This window comes from Psammomys obesus, unplaced genomic scaffold, assembly GCF_907164565.1.
Source record: "Psammomys obesus unplaced genomic scaffold, mPsaObe1.curated_primary_1811, whole genome shotgun sequence".
NCBI lineage: Eukaryota > Metazoa > Chordata > Mammalia > Rodentia > Muridae > Psammomys > Psammomys obesus.
The window spans coordinates 43,258,911-43,279,228 of NW_026585895.1; the positions used below are offsets into that span (position 1 = coordinate 43,258,911).

General features: G+C 55.7%; 1 protein-coding gene across 1 annotated transcript in view; it reads left to right on the top strand.

The window, feature by feature from the left end:
* Nucleotides 1-19,129, top strand: part of Nr5a1 (nuclear receptor subfamily 5 group A member 1) — a 21,587-nt gene extending 2,458 nt beyond the window's left edge. Inside the window, exons 2-7 of the mRNA XM_055600467.1 lie at nucleotides 762-878; nucleotides 984-1,125; nucleotides 3,120-3,748; nucleotides 9,555-9,674; nucleotides 11,508-11,655; nucleotides 17,517-19,129. Coding sequence (XP_055456442.1) covers nucleotides 777-878; nucleotides 984-1,125; nucleotides 3,120-3,748; nucleotides 9,555-9,674; nucleotides 11,508-11,655; nucleotides 17,517-17,764 — 1,389 coding nt within the window. The 5' untranslated portion in view covers nucleotides 762-776 and the 3' untranslated portion in view covers nucleotides 17,765-19,129. The remainder of the gene's footprint in view (nucleotides 1-761; nucleotides 879-983; nucleotides 1,126-3,119; nucleotides 3,749-9,554; nucleotides 9,675-11,507; nucleotides 11,656-17,516) is intronic.
* Nucleotides 19,130-20,318: the final 1,189 nt, after the last annotated feature.

A 20,318-nucleotide genomic window follows, 5' to 3' on the forward strand; every position in this document is an offset into this window, starting at 1 on the left:
GCCGCGCGCCGCCTCCGTCTCTCCAGGTTTTTCCGTCCCCGTCTCTCGCCCTCTCCCTGGCTCCCCGGGGCCGTCTCTCGTGCCTCGGTGTCTCTCCCCGTGTCTCTGGCTGTGCCTACGGGCTTTCCCCGTGGGGCCCTGTCACTCCGGGTCCCGGATCCCGTCTCTTTCGTTTCCCACCGTTGGTCTGGCACCCGCTCGCTCTGGGCCGCGCATCGAGCCTCGGCTCCCCGCTCGGCCGCCCGTCGTCTGGCCGTCCTCTCTCCCCCCTGTCAATCAGCCGTCACCTACGGACGCGATCTGTCACCTGGCCGTGTCTCTCCACCCACGTCCTGAGCGCCCGGCCATCTCTGACCCTCTCCCGGCGCCTTCGGCTCGGCATCCCCGTCCCCGTCGCCCGGGGTCCCCTCTCCGCCGAGCTGCCGCAGCCGGGGTCTCTCTCTCTCTCTGCCAGACCTGTCTCTGCCCCGGGTCCCTGTCGGGGAGGCCCCCCGACCGCCCGGGCTGTGCGCCCCGCTTCCCCGGCGCCCGCGACTGTCTGCTTTTCTCGGGAGCCGGGGTTTGGCTTCTCAGACGAACGAAACGGGATGGAGGCGCATCGAGCCCGAGGGCCCCGGCCCGGGCGCGGCGGCGGCGGCGTGGGAGCGGCCCCGGCGGGTGGCGCGGGGACCCGGGCGGCGAACCCCCGCGCCCAGCCGGGGCCGGGGGCCTCCCCGGGCCGGGGGCCGTCGGCGCGCGCTCACCTGCCCCTCCTCCCACAGGCGGACGCCGCGGGCATGGACTATTCGTACGACGAGGACCTGGACGAGCTGTGCCCCGTGTGTGGGGACAAGGTGTCGGGCTACCACTACGGGCTGCTCACGTGCGAGAGCTGCAAGGTGAGCGCGGCCCCGGGGCCGGGGTGGTGCCGGGGAGGGCACCGGCGGCGGGGCGGCGGGGGTGCGGGGCCGGGGCCTGGCGCTCACTCCCTTCCTCTGGAGCAGGGCTTCTTCAAGCGCACGGTCCAGAACAACAAACAATACACGTGCACCGAGAGTCAGAGCTGCAAAATCGACAAGACGCAGCGTAAGCGCTGTCCCTTCTGCCGCTTCCAGAAGTGCCTGACCGTGGGCATGCGCCTGGAAGGTGCGCGCCTGCACGCCCGCCCGGGACCCCTGACTGCTGGCCGCCCCGGGGAGCCGCGGGCGGGCCTGGGAGAGGGGCCGAGGGGGGAAAGCGGCGCCGTTTCTTTCTCTGGGGGACTTTCTCTCGGCCTGGCGTGGGGACCCCAGCTCCGCGGGCAGCGGAGGCAACTAGGAAGGCTAGCGCTAGGCGAGGCCTGGCGGGCTGGGCTGGCTCGCCCGGGCACGGTCCCAGAATGTCAAAAACCAGACTTCCAGCCCGGCGGGCGCTGCCTGCAATCCCAGGACTCCGGAGGCTGAGGCAGGGTGGTTGCCGGCCATGGATGCTTATTGAGACCCAGGAACCTCTCCCCTGAGGGCTTGAGCCTATCTCCAGGACAGAGCAGAGTCCCCAAAGGGGGGTGCTTTGAGGAGCGCCTGGCCGCCCCCTATAAATCCCCATATCAGCCAGAGGCAACGTTCTCAGGAACTTGACGGTGTTCAGATCCCAGCCTCATCACTTGTAGGTTAGGGACACCTTAACTTCTCTGAGCTGCAGAGGGCCCGGCCCGAATAACGAGCTAAAACGTAATGTGTCAGTGGGAGGGCTGAGGGGTTAAGAAAAATCGGGAGCTGCCTCCGTGAGGGCCAATACTCAGCAGAATGGCTGTAACCGTCATTATTGTCGCCCTTTCTGCTGCTGTTTGTCCATCACCGTTCAGCCCGTGCATCTGCCTGTCCGTCTCGCATCTAAGTTTCACGGGAACTGGGATTCCTTCCCATGCTTTCCCAGCCCAGCCCCGACAAGGTTGAGGTGAGGGGGAAAACGGTGGCCTATCGCTGCCGCCTCTTCCCTACCCCTGTCCTGGTCCAGAGAGGACAGCAACGGTCCATCAAGACAGACTCAGGCTCAGAAAGTGGACAGTCATAGCTTCTACCCTGCTGGCCCCAGCCGGGCTGAGTGCCCAGCCAGCAGCTGTTGCAGAGAAGGCCCTAAAGGCTAGGAGAGCTGTGGCCATACCCTGCTACCTAGAGATTGGAGGAGGTACCTAGTCCTATGCCTGGAGCCCTCATGCCTAGGTCCAGGTCCCGAGTGGGCTATCGTGGGTCGCAGAAGCCTCCGAGGCAGCCCAAGGGAGCAAAACAGCCCGGCTACTTCCCCTCCCGGCAGCAAGATCTGGTCGGCAGGCTCCCAAGCCCTCAGCTCGGTGGAACACCACCCCTCTCTCCAGCTCTCTCCCTTTTCTCAGAGCTTGGGTGGGGTCCTGTCTGAGCAGGGGCTGGAGCCACACTGGAGCTGCAGAGATGCACCTGTTGAGTCTGGCTGGTGACACATTCTTGGCCAGGAGAAAAACATCTGGTCAGCAAAATAAATCCCCTCCTCCAGCAGGCTCCCAGTAGAAGGCAGTGGGGGAAGCCCCAGTCATCCTGCAACAGGAGCTCAGCAGAATCAAAAAGGCAGTAGCCCGGCGCCCCACTGTTAGCAAAGCAGACTAAGGTCTTTTCGTTTTCACCATCTCCCTGTCCGGCCCTGGGCTGGGCATCTGAACCCAGAGCGGAGCCCCAGGCCCTTTCAGCAGGATAGGAGATTTTGCCGGGGTAATCCTGACTCTTCCTGGAGGTGACGACATTGGACTGGGTGTTTAAAAAAAAAAGAATGCAAGAGAAAGAAAAGGGTTCCAGGCGGACAGAATAATAGAGGGAAGGGTGGGTAAGCAGGAGGAGGGGAAGGAGATGGGGGGGGGGGGTCATAGAGAATGTGGAGAAAAGCCTGGGATGCCAAGCTAAGGCTCCTGCTCTCACCTGTGGGCAGAGAAGGCCACTGAGTGGGGATGGGGAAATGGTGATGCTTGAGTGTGTGTGTGTGTGTGTGTGTGTGTGTGTGTGTGTGAGAGAGAGAGAGAGAGAGAAAGAAAGAAAGAGTGAAAGAGAGAGAGAGAGAGAGAGAGAGATATCTTTGGAAAGATCTGTGGCGGGCAGGTAGGAAGGCAGAAGCTGACAGATTGCTCCTGCCCACAGCTGTGCGAGCTGATCGAATGAGGGGTGGACGGAACAAGTTTGGGCCCATGTACAAGAGAGACCGGGCCTTGAAGCAGCAGAAGAAGGCACAGATTCGGGCCAATGGCTTCAAGCTGGAGAACGGACCGCCGATGGGGGTGCCCCCGCCCCCCCCTCCCCCACCGGACTACATGCTGCCCCCTAGCTTGCATGCACATGAGCCCAAAGCGCTGGTCTCTGGCCCACCCACTGGGCCGCTGGGTGACTTTGGAGCCCCAGCTCTGCCCATGGCTGTGCCTAGTACCCATGGGTCTCTGGCTGGCTACCTCTATCCTGCCTTCTCTAACCACACCATCAAATCTGAGTACCCAGAGCCCTATGCCAGCCCCCCTCCGCAGCCGGGACCACCCTACAGCTATCCGGAACCCTTCCCGGGAGGGCCCAATGTGCCAGAGTTCATACTGCAGCTGCTGCAACTAGAGCCAGAGGAGGACCAGGTGCGCGCGCGCATCGTGGGCTGTCTGCAGGAGCCAGCCAAAACCCGCTCTGACCAGCCGGCGCCCTTCAACCTCCTCTGCAGGATGGCGGACCAGACCTTTATCTCCATTGTGGACTGGGCACGAAGATGCATGGTGTTTAAGGAGCTGGAGGTGGGTACCCGGCTCGCCTTCCCCAGCCCCTGGCTCTAGCTACTACTCTCAGCTGCCCAGCACAACCCTTTGGATGGGCAGTCCTACCCAATGGCTTCAGGCCGTGTCGGGGAGGCACCACTGCAGGGAGAAAGGGCATTTCTGAGCTATTGCAGCTTCTTGGTGCCTGCTGCCCCCTGCCCATCCCTCTCCCTGTCTCTCCAGTCTGTCTCTCTTGGCCCCTGTCTCTCCTGTGTCCCCCTCCCTGGCTTTCAGTCTCTTAGCACCTCCAGGCTTTGCTTCTCTTCCAGTTGGCTTTCTGTAGGCAGCTCCCTGTTTCTCTGAGACCCTAGGCTCCTTCAAAACATTTGTCTGGTCCCCCAGATCCCTAGCCCATGTCAGGAGGTCCAGCCATCCTATCTTCTCATTTATTCAGAAAGGACACCAAATCTTCACCACCTCAACTGTCATAGATGGGGCTCTGAGTGTTTGGTTTTGGGGGTTTGTAGGCCTGATTCCTACCTAGCTAATGCAAAGGTGCTCACTGCCCCTGTGAGGGAGTGTGTGAGTGTGTGTGTGTGTGTGTGTGTGTGTGCAGGATAATCAGATGTAAATTTCTGCCACTGAACTCGACACATGCAACTGCCTTCCCTTATCTCTGTAGCCCCCCCCCTTTTTTTTTTTTAACCAGGGTTAGTGCACATGAAGCTAAAGAAAGCAGGAGGGACTGAGGCTGGCCACAGGAAGAACTTTTGAGTCAGTTTATCAATTAGTGCGAAGCCCTCAGGCCTGAGAGCTGACTCTAGTGCCCTACCTAGCTGCTTATGTGCACCACCCCCAAGACACCAGAATTCTGACCGAGGCTCACTGCTGTCTGGCATGGGTACAACCCAACCTGACCTTCCTAGGTCAAGCCCCAATGGTTGTTTCGAAGCTGGCTATAAACAGCAAGCTGCTGCCCCCCCCTGCGGGAGCCACGGCAGCCTTGAGAGGCTGTCAGTGCTGAAGCCACTCTCCCTGGGCTTCCTTTTGGGCATGTGGCCAGATGGGCTGGGGGCATTGCCTGGCTGGCTGGCATAGAGGGGAATAAGGTGCAGCACCCTAAGGTTTGACCCAGGGGGCTCTGGGAGTTAGGAACTGATGACCATTGCTCTCATTTCCACTGTGTAAGGCCTGCCATGGCCAAGGACATGCCATGTCTCTGTCTTGGGTAATTTCTCTCACTGGCCCTTTCTAGGATGTAGGAGATGGACATAGGTCAGATAGTGGGCCCTCCCACCTGCCCACCTGCTCTGTACTGAGTGCTGAGTGCTTTGGAAGATACCCCCCCAAAAAAAAAATAAGAGAAGACACTGCAAACATTTCTTGAAGCCCCTGAACAGAGAGTAGAAGGCGCTAAGCCTTCCCAGCTTTCCTGGATCCTAGATCCAGGGGCAGGGCACTTCCTCTGGCCGCCTTCCTGGTTTGGGGGGTGGGTCACGCAGGATGGGAAGGGCTTTTGTCCTAGTGTTGCTGAGTGTTTTTTCCTGCTTCTGGCTTCTCTGTGGCCCAAACCTTCCTGCTTCCCCTTCCCAGAACCTGTGAAAGGAGCCCAGGAACCCCAGCCACCATCAGCGATGCTTATGAGAGGCCTTGCAGACAAGCCCAAGCCCAGCCCTTGCAGCCCCTCGTGAGCCATCATGCTTCATCAGGCTGGGAGTCTGTGTGCAGAGCCTAGTCATGCAGGCCGGAAGAGCTGGGGCTGCCCAGTAAGCTGGTTCTCACCATGCCACGTTAGCTGCCTCTGAGCAGGGCACATCCTAGGTGATGGGAGGGAGGCTCTGTGGCGCTGAGACTGGGGTGGCACCTGACATGGGCACTGGGGGCATTAGAACAAACTGAACCCAGGAAGCTGCAGGGAGGGCTTAAAAACACATGTAGACTGTCAGTGAGCAGGTCCCTGGGCGCTTCACGTGGTGAGAAACAGAGGACCCAGTGGGAAAGCGCTGCTTCATTTGAGGGAGCCAAGGCTTTCTAGAGGTGGTCAGAAGGCAGGTCGAGGCATCCAATCTGTGGACTCAGCAATGAACTCTGCTCTTCTGGTCTCAGTTTACTCATTTGTAAGGTAGGGGGAGCTTAACTAACATTTTCCTAAAGCCTTATAAAGGCTGGGTGAGCTACAACAGTTAAAGAATTTGGCATGTGGCTCAGTCAAATTTGCCATGGACTCCATCAGTGGAATCGGCCCCTTCCTCTGGTCTGCCTGTATTTGTAGCATAAGGAAGAATCTACATTCCCAGGCTTTCCAGGAACAGCTCAGAGAAGGACACACAAGGCCCATGTACCTCTGAGCTCTGTAAAATGGGACCCACTTTGCCTCTGGTGGGTCAAACTTCTTACCTGAAGGGTGGGAGACTCACCTTCACCAGGCCCCATATTCACTACAAAGGAGAGGCCGGAGGAGGTAATAGGAGTCCATCTTGACCTCTGCCATCCCTCAGTGTTCCGCTCTGTTTCCCCTAGGGGCCCCCATGGGCAGCAGATAATTGCTCAGATAGATGGTTTATTGAGACACAGTAAGTCTGTCAGTACTAAGCTGATAAACAAGGGCTTAGCCAGGAGTGTGCCATGGCCAGCCATGGAGTGTCAGACCCTGAAGAATTACTGAGCTTGTTGGCCTTGGCTGCCAGGCCAATCAAACCCCAGGGGCTCCAGAGAGGCTTTCTGAGGGAGAGGTCAGCGCAGCACCATCAATACCCTTCTTAGATGCAGACGGCAGTGTCAGGGCTCCAAGATTTGTGGTAGGCCATAGGAGGGCCCAACGGACAGGCTGGGCTGTCCAGGGACTCCAAGCCAGGACTGCAAATGACCTCTGTTTCCAAGGTGGCAAGAGGAAGGTGGAAACCAGCTCTTTGGGCTAGAGACACCCTTACACACTCAATTCCTGTGGAGAGGGCAGGCAGCTGCAGTGCGTGTGCGTGTGCGTGTGCGTGTGCGTGTGCGTGTGTGTGTGTGTGTGTGTGTGTGTATTGGAGTTAGATGTCTGTGTGTCCATCTACCCACCCACACAAAGAGGTGGGCATGGCAAGGAAATTTGCTTGGCCAAGGGGAAGATAGAGCCCAGTAGGGCTGATCCAGGTGCCCCGAGCCTTCTGTAATGTCAACTGTGTCTGCTTTGTCTTGACGCAGAAGAGGGAGGAGTGCTCTCTCCTATCACAGATCAGGAAATCATGGTTGAGGAGAGTGCATGGCCAAGTTAAAAAAAAAAAAAAAAAAACTGAGGCGAAGGTTCTGGAGTGCTCAGCATAGGTCCATGCTGCAGCCTCCTGATTATCCTCCTCAAGCTGGGCCACCCAGCCCCAGGGCTGAGGTCTGGCTGAGCACCCAGGTCACTGTGACCCCTCTACCTTCTTCCAAGCTTGGCTGAGCCTGCTTATCTCCTAATGCTCCTCTTTATCGTTTCTCCTGCCCTGCTTCTTCCCTCTAGGCACAAGGGTATCTGTGCCTATGGCTGAGATGGGGGCAGAGCATGCCTAGCCGGGCCTGCTTCTGGGTCAGCCACATGGAGCCCTGTTTACTTTGCTGCCACTCTGACTGACCTGTAGGCTTCTTCCACTCAGATGTTTAGCTGTTCTCAGGGGCCCCCAAGATCCTCCCAGACCTCCCCCGCACCTGGTGTTACCTAGATGATCCTGTCTGGTTATCTGTCCTGAGTAGCTGTCACTGGGCAGGGATACAGGGCTCTAGCACCGTGCTTCTGGAGTTTTGCCTTACTCCTTGGAAAGGGTGATGGAGAGGGAAATGTGTGGAGGGCTGGGGAGTAGCCCTCAGTCAGAGGCTGGCTCTCTGTCGACAGTGATGGGGCTCAGGACGTGCAGAGGCCTGGGCTGGTGACCCAGAGAGGAAAGAGGTAAAGTCTGGCAGAAGCAGGTTCCTCCTGCTATCCTGCCCTGTGTGTTGGGGCAGGGATGGGCAGGCAGGGTCCTGAGGAGCCTGCATGACTGTCTGGCTGCTCGTTCCTCTCCACCCTCTGTCTTAGTTAGAGTTACTATTGCTGCCATGAGGCACCATGACCAAAAGCAATTTAGGGATGAAAGGGCTTATTTGGCTCGCATATCCTGAAACACAGTCCACTGAGGGAAGCCAAGGCAAGAGCTCAAACTGGACAGGAACCTGGAGGCAGGAGCTGATGCAAAGGCCAAGAGAGGAGTGTTGTTTACTGGCTTGTTCCCACGGCTTGCTCGGTCTCCTTTCTTATAGAACCAGGACCACCAGCTTACAGCGGTAGTAGGTTCCCCCCACATCGATCACTAATTAGGAAAACACCCTCTAAGGCTGCTCACAGCCCGACTTCATGGAGGCGTTTTCTCAGCTGAGGTTCACCTCCTCTCAGCTAGAGGTTCCCTCTTGCTGTGTCAAGTGGACATAAAACTAGCCCCCACACCTGCCTTCTCCTTTCTCCTCACCTGCCTGAGGATGCCCCAGAGAAGAGGAAAGGCTGCCCTCCCAGAGGACAGGTCTAGTTTCTAGGTCTAGTCATCTCTTCTTGGACCTGGGTTTGATGGCAAGATGAATATGGGGAAAATGTCCCTTCATCAGCCTCTTGCTAAGGCCTGAGGGGCCAACAGTGGCACGGAGGACACCACTCCTACCTCTAACACTCCAAAGGACCAGGAAAGACAGGCATGGATTGGTGTCTGTCCAATCTTAGTTCCAAATGGTAGTGAGAAAGAGGACTTGAAGAGGGCTTCATGGAGGAGGCAGCCAGTCTATGGGGGACTCTGAAGTCCTGGGTGGCAAGGTGGACAAGGACGCGTCATTTTTATACCTGGTGATAAAGTGCATGGGCCTGGGGCCACCCTGTGCTGTGCAACCTTAGGTAGCTTGCCTGAGCTCAGCACTCAGTTTCTTCTCCCTGTAAATTGAGTGATGACTGTCAACGGCATTGACAAGCCACACAGCAAGCTTGGTAGTCACTGCAAGGTATGTCCCTGGGAGGCCTGGGAGTACCTAGCCAACCTCAGTCCCATTCCTGGAAATGGTAGAAGAAGAGAACCTCTATATGCCCTTTCTCTCTCTCTCTCTCTCTCTCTCTCTCTCTCTCTCTCTCTCTCTCTCAAATTTAAAACCATTATCTTAAAAAGAAAGGCTTTGGGCTAGGTGGAGGAAAGGTGAATGGGGAGGGGATGGCGAGAGGAGGGAGAGGTTGAGTATAGGAGTGAACGAGGAAATGGTAATGTGCCGCTTCTCATGGCTCTAAGCAGAAGTTGCTCCTGTCGGAAGCCTCTGCCCTTTCTGTGGAAGGATGCAATGACCCCAGAGTTGGAGGGCAGTCATCAGGGACTGCACTCTCCTGGGCTCCAAGGCCCAACCACGTTCTGAGGATTAGGATCTGCCTTGCTCATTGTTCTGTTATTTCTGCAGACAGCTGAGGTATTCATGAGCCAGGTAGCCTCCTTTCTTCCCCAGGAGCCTAGGCACCTCAGCAGCTTCCTCAGGACCCTTCAGCCATGGTCACGGGCTCTCCACAGGCCAATGGCACAAGGGGTGAGGGCTGGTCTTCCCAACATTAGTCCCTAGTCTCTGAGATTTCCTGGGTGTGGGATACGAGACTGGCCATCTTCATATACTTGAAACGCTGTACAACTGAGAAAATAGAGGTCCAGAAAAATTCAGACAATATGTATAAGGTCATACACTTCATGAAAGACAGAGCCAGGACCTGAAGGAGGCCCTCACTGGGTCCCAATAAAGTAAACAGGTGGGTAGATGGGACTGAGTGGAGATCTGGGGTGAAGGTCCCAGGGGACAGTCCCCAGCTGGACCTCTGCATGATTCTCCCCTGCAGGTGGCTGACCAGATAACACTGCTGCAGAACTGTTGGAGCGAGCTGCTGGTGTTTGACCACATCTACCGCCAGGTCCAGTATGGCAAGGAGGACAGTATCCTGCTAATTACTGGACAGGAGGTGACTGAACTGGTCCAATCCTAAGTTCTGCATGATCCCAGACCTCCCTAGGATGGCTTGGGGTGCCCTGAATTCTAAATTGAGGGACACGTACTAGCCAGACTTCTGTGTCCTGGGGCCTTTTGAGGAGCCAGGGTGTAGGATGGCTAGGTGAGGTTCTTGCAGGAGATAACAGTGGGGTTGGATCTCCCCAAAATATGACAGAGTTGGCCAGTTGGTACTGAGGTGATAGGGGCAGTCTACATTGTCACACATGTAGAAACAGCAGGATCGAGGACTCAGAAGAGGTTCAGAGAACTGCCAAGGACCTGTGGGTTGGCAGGTATAAAAGATGAGGTTGCAGGCATTGCTAGGAGCTGGTAAGCAAGCAGGACCCTGTAGGATCCCTGCTCTCATAAATGATGAATTAATGAGTGAGCAAACGAATAAATGAAAGTGTGGGCAAAAGTCCCAGAGAGCTGACTCAGGACTGGGCCCCTTCAGAGCAGAGACTGTAACGCGACAGGGTGGGAAGCCATGGAGAAGGCCTGGAAACTCCTGAACACCGCCCCCAGGAGGTCGTTAGGGTTGCCAGTGGATGTGGGTGAAGGAGCCCAAAGTGCTGGGATCTGGAACCACCTATATAAAGAGGACAACACTCAGATGGTGAGAGGAAATACAGGGAGAGGAGTAGGAGGAAGAAAAGATAATTCCTGGAGACAGGAGCCCGCCCCCAGGAGGAGACACAGGTTGAATAGTGGGCACAGTCGATACCGGAACAAGATGCAGACTGAGGCCCTACTTTCCTACCTCGGCCCCTCACGACCTATGTCCCTCGTCATGGGTTCACACCTCCCGTGTTTCAGGTCGTTGAAAGCAGGAAGGGGGGTGCTGGTTCCAAGGGATGACCCTGGACCACAGGAGTGCAAATACAGGGTCTGGGATGTGAGTGAGTGAGGGCATACAGGCTGCAGGAGCATGCTGGGTCTGCCCATGCACCTATGTCTGAGTGTGTGACTCTGCACATACAGAGATGCGTGGGTGTCCATAGCTGCCTGCCATAGCATAAACACATATGCAGGTATGTGTCTGTGTTGCTGTGAATGGCCATCGAAGGGCGTGAGTGGGTGTGGCTGTGAAGACATGAGCAGCATAGCTTCGGTGAACAGGTAACAGCCTTGTGAATATATCTGCATGAGTGTGTGTGTGTGTGCGTGTGTGTGAAAGAGAGAGAAAGAGAAGGGGGAAAGAGGGAGAGAGAGAAAGAGAAGGGAGAGGGAAGGAGAAAGAGAGAAATGCAGGAGGAAGGGAGAGAGAGAGAAGGAAAGAGATGGGGAGGAAGGGAGAGAGAGAGGGAGGAAGGGAGAGAGAGAAGGAAAGAGATGGGGAGGAAGGGAGAGAGAGAAGGGAGGGAGAGAGAGAGAGAGAAAGAGATAGGAGGGAGGGAGGGAGGGAGGGAGGGAGGGAGGGAGGGAGAGAGAGCATGAGTTAGGTGGTGATGGACTGGCTCTTATTGGTGGCCATACACAGCATTTCCCGTGCTCAGGCCAAACTACCCCTGCTGCCTGCTCCCCTGCCCCAGGGAAGAAGGGCTCTTGTTGCAGTCAACAGTTCCCACTACTGGGCTGGCAGCAGCTCTCTGTAAATGAAGTATCCTTCAGCTCCCTAGTGTTCCCACTGCTTGGAGCCTGCCCCACTGCCACTAAAGAAGAGGCCAGCCATGGGGTGGGTGTTTAGCTTAGGCCAACAGATGGAACAAAGCTGGCAAAATGGCCCCCTTCTGCCCTGTGCCATCCCCGGCCCCCAGCCGCCATCCCTCTGCCCACCTCCCTGACTCGCCCTCTGCCGGTGCAGGTGGAGTTGAGCACAGTGGCCGTCCAGGCTGGCTCCCTGCTGCACAGCCTGGTGCTGCGGGCGCAGGAGTTGGTGCTGCAGCTGCACGCGCTGCAGCTGGACCGCCAGGAGTTCGTGTGTCTCAAGTTCCTCATCCTCTTCAGCCTCGGTGAGTGGCTCTGCAGCCTCTGCAGTGAAGCGTGGCAAAGACGCTGGGGGCCCCACTGCGCTTAGAGAGCCCAAGGGGCAGCGCCCTCCTTTAGGGAGTGACGCAGGGCCTGTGGTCAGGGCCTGCCTGGATGCTCCCTGGAGTATGGGGCCCTCTCATGGGGGTGAGGGCCCTCCTGAGCATCTGAATTGTTTCTGGCCGATCATTCCAGAAACTGCTCTGCATAGGTAACACACTTAAATGCCTATTGTGTTTAGACCTTTCCCCCCTGGCTCCCATCCTGGGGTCCTCACTTTCCCTAACTCCCTGAACTACAGGGACCCAAGTTCTGACTCTAGATCCCTTCACCCGTACATTGATTCATGCTACAAACATCTGCTGAACATCTGCCTGGTGCTGGGAGCAACATAGCAAATGGGAAAGAGCCCGACTGCTGCCCCCAGGGCCAGCCACTCGGGGAAACAGCAAGTGTCTTGTAAAGGGTGGAATGCATAGATGGGGATGCGCAGCAGCAAGATGCACCAGCACACGGTACACCTCAGAGAACCCGCGTCCCGAGACAGAGCTTGAGAGAGAGCGGCTCTGTTTGCTTTTGCGGGTGAGCAAGGTGGAGGATTCTTCAGCAGGGAAGCAGTCAGGGGAGGGCGGGCAGAATGGAGATGTGTCTTTGTGGCAGCCTGGCAGTGATGCTTCCTAGGGTGTGGGAAGTGTTTGCAAACAGGGAAGACGGGAGCTGGTGAGGAAGCCCAGTGCTCAGGCAGAGCTGGCCTCTTGCTGTGATCACGTGGCCAGGGACTCAGCCTGGCTGGGGCTCTAGAGAGTGTTAGGAAATGGCATCAAAGTTACTGCCTTAGAGTGTGGCAGAGCCTTAGGGGCTGGGCTAGGGAGGATCCTGGGTGGGGGTGGCGGGCAGAGAGGGGTTCTCAGCACCAGTCAGAGCTCCATCGAAGAGCTCCAAGAGGACCTCGCAGCCCCGTTTCTCCTACAACTAAAGCTACTAGGTCCAGTTGGACGTTGGCCTCCCTTTGGGACGCCCAGCCTGCTTCCACATGGGGCTGTGCTTTTAGTGGTGCCTTGACTTAGGGTGGCTCAGCCTCCTCCATAGGTTAACTTTATCTCCAGTAACCGAGAGATCAGGGCTGGAGGGGAGAGCGTGGGAAGGCTTGTGTACATGCGTGGCTGCCTGGATTCTAACTCTGGTCCCTCTGGCTTTGTGAGTTGAGGGAGTCACTCACTCTCTGAACCTCTGTTTCCGAATTTGTGAAATGGCAGCTGTAGTGTCCTTGGCATGCTGCAAAGATATAATGAGATGATTCTACCACAGTCTTAGCCCTCAGAAGTGTGTGCTGATGTTTTAATTAATCATCCTTATTAATAAATCCTCATCCATAAACAAATGAGCCAGAGTGAATGACAAACCAGGCTCCAGGCTCAATCTTTATTTCATGCTTTGTGTCCAGCCCGGGCCTTTATTGTCTCTGGGCATAGGGACTCAGGTCTGGCCACAGTGGCTAAGGAGTTCTTAGCTCAGTGGGCCTGAAATTGGGTAAGGTTAAGGGTATCAGAGGCACAGAAGACAGTGAGTCTGGGGCTTGAACCTATTGGAGCTGAGAACGTGGGAACAGTGACAGAGGCACGCTGGGTCACAGAGTTCTTGGAAAGAGGCTCCATATTGGCAGAGGAGGTGAGCAGTCCCATATGATCAGAGTTGGGATAGCTCTGCCCTGGTCTGGAGGAAGGATGAGCGGATATATCTGAGCTGGGACTGGCAGTGTGAATAGGAGTGTTCTGGTGAGACAAAAGGAAGGAACCTCCCTGTTGCAAATTATGGGAGGAGGATAGATAGAGAGAAGGCCATAAGGTAGATAGAGGCTGAATTGTATATGGCCTTGGTTACTGGGTACCTGGAGCCTTCCTCTGGGATGGCTCCCGTCCTGGGAATAACATGACCACCTCACGTCTGCACATCATCATAAGGCCTGTCCAGCCACAGCCTGGGATAGGATGGTGGGTAGATAGCCCAGAGCATTGCAGCAGACAACACCTCTAGCGAGGTGAAGGCGGGTGGCCCTCTGACCCGGAAATGCAGGGCACCTCATCAGAGCTGAGCTTCCAGGAAGACCAGGACTCATAACAGGACTTGATCACTTGTCCACAGACTTCCAGTCAGTCTGCCTGTGGCTCCGTATCACCGCACTGGGCCGGGCAGCCTCAACCCCATGCAGTGACTGTCACCCACCCACCCCGTCCCCCTCTACACGCCTCCTTCTCGCCCGTCTCTGCAGAAGGGTGCCATTTGGCGTCTAAATAGCATCTCAGGCAGCTCAGAGGCAGGTAAGGAGGCTTAATTAAAATTAGTGCCTCTCTCCTGGCAATCGCAGTGTTTATGAAGATGGGCCCGGCCGGCATTGTTCCGCCGAGGACTTAATCGAAGCTTAATGGATTGACCTAACATTCGATTTCCTGATTCCCATTGAGGCGCACGGCAGCATTCCCTTAAGCGTTTGCAATTTACCCACCGCTCCAAGCCAACAAAAGACGGACTGAATAGCAGTGCCACTCGAGGGGCCATTGTGCGCGGGGGCGCCTGCCTGAGTCACTGCTATTGGGACAACATTCTTTATGCCTCGCTGGAATGAAAAGATTATTCAAATATTCAATTAAACCGTGAAAAGGGGGCTTTTCTGAGATCCTGGGGGCCCCCAGCTCATGGAGCTAGCGGCTGCTCCCAGGGTTGGGTGCTGTCTCCCACCCCCTCCGCCTCCAGGGATGTGGGCAGAGCCATCACACTTGCAGGCTCGGGCCCAGGCTGGCACCCAGCAAGGGTCCCTGTCCTGACCTGCCCCATCTTGTAGAAAACAGGTTCAGAGGTGCCTCTGGTTGCAGAGCTGGGGTGTGAAGGGAGAATCTCTAGGCTGTGGGACGCCTGTTCCTGGGTCTGAGAGGTAAAGGGCACCCCGCTCAGTACACAGTGGCTCTAGTCCTTAGACTCTCCATGACAAGCTGGGGCCTGGGAGAGCTGGGGAAGGTAGAGAAGAAAGGCGACAGATCTGAGGCTTCCAGGTGAGGGAGAGGTTAGCTCTGCAGAACCAGGGTGGGACTCCTAGACAAACCCCCTAGATGGCAGAGGCATAATGCCCCAGAGTCCTAAGGAAGCCTCACAGCCCTGGGAATCCCAGCCTCACCCTGCCCACGGCAGGAAGCCCTGAAGCTCCTGGAATCAGGCAGGCTTGGGTGTGCAATATGTGGGTGGTCTCGGCACACTGCACTCCTTGCCGTCTAGGTGTCTGAAGGGATGAAGATGAACAGGGAGTCCGTGAAGCTGGTCCCAGCTCCGGTCTGTGGCTGCTGTGTGTGCTGTCACTCTCCATCCACCCTAGAGCTGCCTTCGCGCCCCAGAGTCTTGGAGGTCTTAATATGTGTGAACTGAGAGACTAGAGGCCTTCTTAGAGAGGGGCTGTCGCTGAAAGTTGTCCTTGTCCTGCACCCTCCCCCTACTATTCCACTGTGATCATGAGTCCCTGGTGCTTGTTGCTGAGAACACTAAATCCTGGTAAAGCTGGAAGCCTAGGCCCCAGTGTCCTCATCCCCTCCATCTGAGCAGCATCCTGTCCCATCCTCCTCCACCTCAGCTCTTTCCTCTGCTCCCCTTTACTGGGTAGCCTTGAGACAGACCCCATCTTTCTCCAGTTCTGAATGTCAGAATAGCCCAGGGACGGTATGGAGGCGACGGTGGATAATACAGGGATGGGAAAGGGTTTGGGGCAAGGACAGATGGGATTAGTAGGCATCTCTTGCATCCAGGAGACCAGCTTGGTGGAATGACATCCAATGGTCACCTTTAGATGTACCTGGAGCTGGCCAGGCCAGGGAGCTGGGTTGCTCTGTACAGCTGCGTTGGTTTCGCTGTTTAGGGACACCGAGGCAGGGAAGAGCTGGGATGGAATCTAGGTGTATCTCTCTAGACAAAGAGCTTTTTTTTTTTTTTTTACTAAAGGGCATAAATATGTCTGTGAGCTGATGGCCACCCCAGGGAGGGGAGGAAGAAAATGACTCTGGCTCACTTGTTAGAGGGTGGTGGGAGTCAGGGTAGAGGCCAGCAGCTGCCAAATCCTGCCATACGACACAGGCCCAGCTCCGGTTTCCCTAAATCCATCTTTGGACAACACAGGCCTCAGCGGGTGTGCCGGGGGCGGCTGAGGATCAGGGTTGCCAAGCACTTCAGCAACCCTGGCGCAGTGGGTGTTAAGAGGGATTAGAGGGCGAAGAGCGTGTGCTGGTTGAACTCCCCCACAGGAGAAAGACTGGGGTGCCCCAAGGGAGGAAAGTGACCCATCTTCTGAACCTCTGGAAGCGACAGCCCAAGGGAGACCAAGATAGGCTTTGAGGGTTGGGGACCGATGTTAAACTCCTAAGCAGGACATGAGCTGAGACAGGCTGAGAGAGGGGCTGAGTGACAAGGAAAGGACCCAGGCACCCTATTTCCAGCCTGAGGAAAAATGACCTTTTATGCGGAACAGGCAGGGACTCTTCCACAGGGCGGCTTACTCCCAAGCAAAAACCTCTTTTGTGTCTAACTCAGGACTAAGGCCCGAGGATGCACTGATCATACTTCAGCCTCAGCCACATTTGGTCCACACCGAGCCACCTGCTCCTCTCCCTCCCATTGGGAGCTGTCCCTCCATGTCTATCTGCAGCTTCATGGTCACCATTGTTCTCACACAGCTTGTCTGTGTGGAGAGGGCTAGTGAGCCAGCCAGCCAGCCTGCCTGTCTGCCTGGCCGCCTTCTTCCCGCCCTCCCCCAACCCTCTCTTTTCTTTTTCTTTTTTTTTTTTTTTTTTTTTTGATAGCGTAGAGCCTATATAGAACCGGGGCCTGTGTGTGCCGGGCTAATGGTATACTCTAAGCCACACTTTGGCACCATTTTAAATTTATGTAAATGGCTTTGCCTTGCAAACTTCCAGATCTTCCCATTCTCTCTTACCTCCCACTCTGCCCTGCTTCTCAGCATGGCTCCCCGTCCATCCCATGACTTCCCAGATGTAACTGACACACAGCCACCTAGGCCCCTCTTCCTTACCACGAACAGTGCTGCAGAGAAGCTGACCCCAGCGTCCCATGACTGCATTTATGGACCCTCTTTCCAGAGCATGTCTCATGGGCCTGACAGCCCAAGACAGGTCCTTTTCACAGTGATGTTGATGGCGATGTTTAGGGTGGCTGGGATAACGGCCATAAAAAGACTTTGACAAGTTTTCCCACAAGCCAGTACTTTACATCCTTGGTACATTTTATAGAAGAGAAAATGGAGAGGTGTAAACACCCCACTAGCGATGCATCTGCTGAGGTTGCTGGTGGTCTTGGTGATTGTCAAGTATCCATGGTGACAGCAGCAGTGATGATTGGGCCAGAGACACGGTTTAGTGGTTGGTGATGGTAGTGGCCGTACTGGTGATAAAACCACACAGATACAGGGATTTTCCAGGTGTGGTGGCACATGCCTTTAATCTCCTTGGAAGGCAGAGACAAGCAGGTGGATCTCTGTGAGTTCAAGGCCAGCCTGGTCTACATAATGAGGTTCAGGCCAGCCAGGAAGACACAGTGAGATCCTGTTTCAAAAAGAAAGAGAAGAGGAAAGAAAAAAGACAAAGAAAGCACAGGGACACGCTTGGGGACACTAAGCAGTGATGTCACTGGTGGAGGCCATAGGGTGGAGACTTGCCACCGAGGCTCATGGCAGTCTCTGCACCCACAGGTTGCCGTCTCCCGGGGAAGTGGTGTTGGTAATATTGGTGATGGTGCCAGCCCAGCTGTGGTGGCAGCACCATGACGAGAGGGTGATGGGCTGCTCCTGTTGCAGATGTGAAGTTCCTGAAAAACCGTGGCCTGGTGAAGGATGCCCAGGAGAAGGCCAATGCCGCCCTGATGGATTACACCTTGTGCCACTACCCGCACTGCGGAGACAAGTTCCAGCAGTTGATATTGTGCCTGTTGGAGGTGCGGGCACTGAGCATGAAGGCCAAGGAGTACCTGTACCACAAGCATTTGGGCAACGAGATGCCCCGCAACAACCTTCTCATCGAGATGCTACAGGCCAAGCAGACTTGAGCCTGGCGCCAGGCAGCGGGCAGTCGGCAGGCGTGCCACTGCCTCCAAAGGACTCATTGCATTAGGTGACCTGGGAGCTTTGTCCCTAGGCCCCTGCCCCTGAGCTCCAGAGCTGTGTGTTTGGGATGAAGGGCAAGGATGGGCAGGGACGCTGGGGTACGTTGCCTCCACCAGCCACCTGGCATGTGTCTGCCACCCAGAGTGCCCCAAAGGGGTGGCTTCTAACCACTCCTTCATCTGCCCCCAGCTTTTTTTCCTGGCATCTGAGGTACAGATCCCAGGAGAAGGCTTGGGTTTCCCTAATGGGCCTGGATGTCCCTTGGGTCAGAGGTCATTCTTTCCCTCTCTCCTGTAATCAGAGGCAAAGGAAAGTCTGTAGGTATCAGTGAGGGCAGAGGAGGGGTCTCCAGACTCCCCTGAAGAAGGGAAGGAAGTCCACTGTTATAAACTGAGTTTGCTACATTGGGTCCCTAGAGGGTGCCATGATCGTGGGTAGGGCTAAAGATCCCTGGCCAGCCCTCCACCCATCTGATTCTGATCCATTACCTGAAAAAGGACTTTGTTGTGATCACCCTTCTCCCAGGTCCCAGCCACCCAGGGAAGAAGAGTCTGGTGTAGTCAACATTCCAGTCCTAGCTCTGCCCACCCAGCTGTCTGGGCTGGTAGTTATCCACCAGGTTGTAGCCAACAGGGGTCTTTTCCTCTCACCTAGACAGTCCTTGGAAAGTGCGTGAGAAAGGAACGGCAGGGGACAGATTGAGCACTGAGCTGGGGTATAGGGCTTAGCACCAAAGTTTTTTCTCCCGAAGTCTGTTCCAAGAGTCAGGGTGGCACCTGGTCATCTTTACACAACCCACCTCACTCCTGAAAAGAGCTGTTGCTTGCCTTCTGCCCCAGCCCCACTGTGGGAGCAGCAGGAGGCCTGCAGGTGGGGATATGGGTGAAACTAGGAGAATTCACGGATCTTTCTTTAGATGAGCTCAGTGCAGAGGACTCTCTCATGGCTCCATTTTTTTGGGTCCCTTGTCACAACCCTTGAAGCTGGGCTCAGTTCCCTGGCCTCTGCTTTGCGTCTGAAAGTCACTCTGCAGGGCCAGGCACTGGGGGGTGGGGGACCTAAGCTATCCTCTGTTTCAGACTGGGCATCCACTGTCCTTCCTGCTTTTCATGTCAGATTTACAGCTTATGCTAGGTCTGCCCATCTGGACAAGGCTGTCTCCTGTCTTCTATCACCCTGGCTCAGACCCCACCTCTGCCCCTGAAATGCGTGCCCCCGCCAAGGCCAGAGACCCTCAGCACTGACACAAGAAGTGCCCTTATAAGCCCCTGCAGCCCTGCAGCCCTGAAATAAATTTTGCAATTAGTTTCCAGTAGCATTTGTGAATTTTGCATTCTGAAGCAAGGCATAGCCTCTTGGGGTAGGTTCTGGGTGGTGGTGGTGGTGGTCTGCCTGTCATCAAAATGGTGTTCAGCTCAAACCTCTGGGGAGGGGAGCTGTTGAGATGGCTCAGCAAGTAAAGGTATCTGCCAGGCCTGATAACCTGCATTCAGTCTCCACAGTCCACATGGTGAAGGAGAACTGCCTCCCATCAGTTGTCCTCTGACCTGTGTGGAAAACACACACATAGGACCTGCAGAAGAAGCCAGTCAACACCCCAGCATGGATAGGAGAGGAACTCACAGCCCCCCCCCCAGCTACAGAGCTATTGGCTGTCAATAGCTTCTTCTGGGGGTAGGAGAGTCAGATTTCTTCAGGGACGTGACCCTAATCCATGCGTCAGTGCTATATTGAAAGGCCCTGCACCCATGTACATACAGGCTTCACTAAATGGACTGAGTAGGTCATAAAAATTAATGAAGGAAGACAAAATGTGGGAGGGGAATATGGAGAGTCCTGGGAATTGGGCTGTGGGAGGTGGGTATGATCTAAATACATTGTGTGTATCTGACATACATGTGTGTATACATACATCTCATACACACTGAAAATATGAAAAGAAATGAGGTGGAAGAGGGTTGTAGAGCCCGGGGTGTAGAGACAGTGGGTGCCGTTGGGCTTTGGGCTGCACCCTGTTCCTGTATACATGAGGCTTGGGAGATGCTGAGACTTTCTGGGGTCCCGACTCAGCTCTATCCTGCCGTGCTAGCTCTGCCCCCACAGTGAAAGAGCCTTCATTTCATGAACAACTTGTTAGCCCCCTGTCCTTGTAGCAACTCCAGCAGTGGTATAATCCAGGAGGAGTGCTCTTCTCCAACAAAGCAGGGACCCAGATTCCAGCCTGGGTCTCCCTTCTTCTCGGCAGTCTGTCCCCATTGCTGATGAGTCCTCCCCTCCCGTCCTGCTAGGTGGCAGCACTGAGCTTGACCAATGCCTGAGTGCCCCAGGACCTCAGGCCCTGTTGGATCTGTTCTTCCAAGGCACCTTTGTAGGTTCCCCACATTCACACAGCTGAGGAGGGGCCTGCTCATTGTGTGAGCTTCCACTGTCCCACCCACTTTAACCAATCCGATTAACGGAGGGCCACACCTGGTCCACCCAGGGTCTCTGAAACAA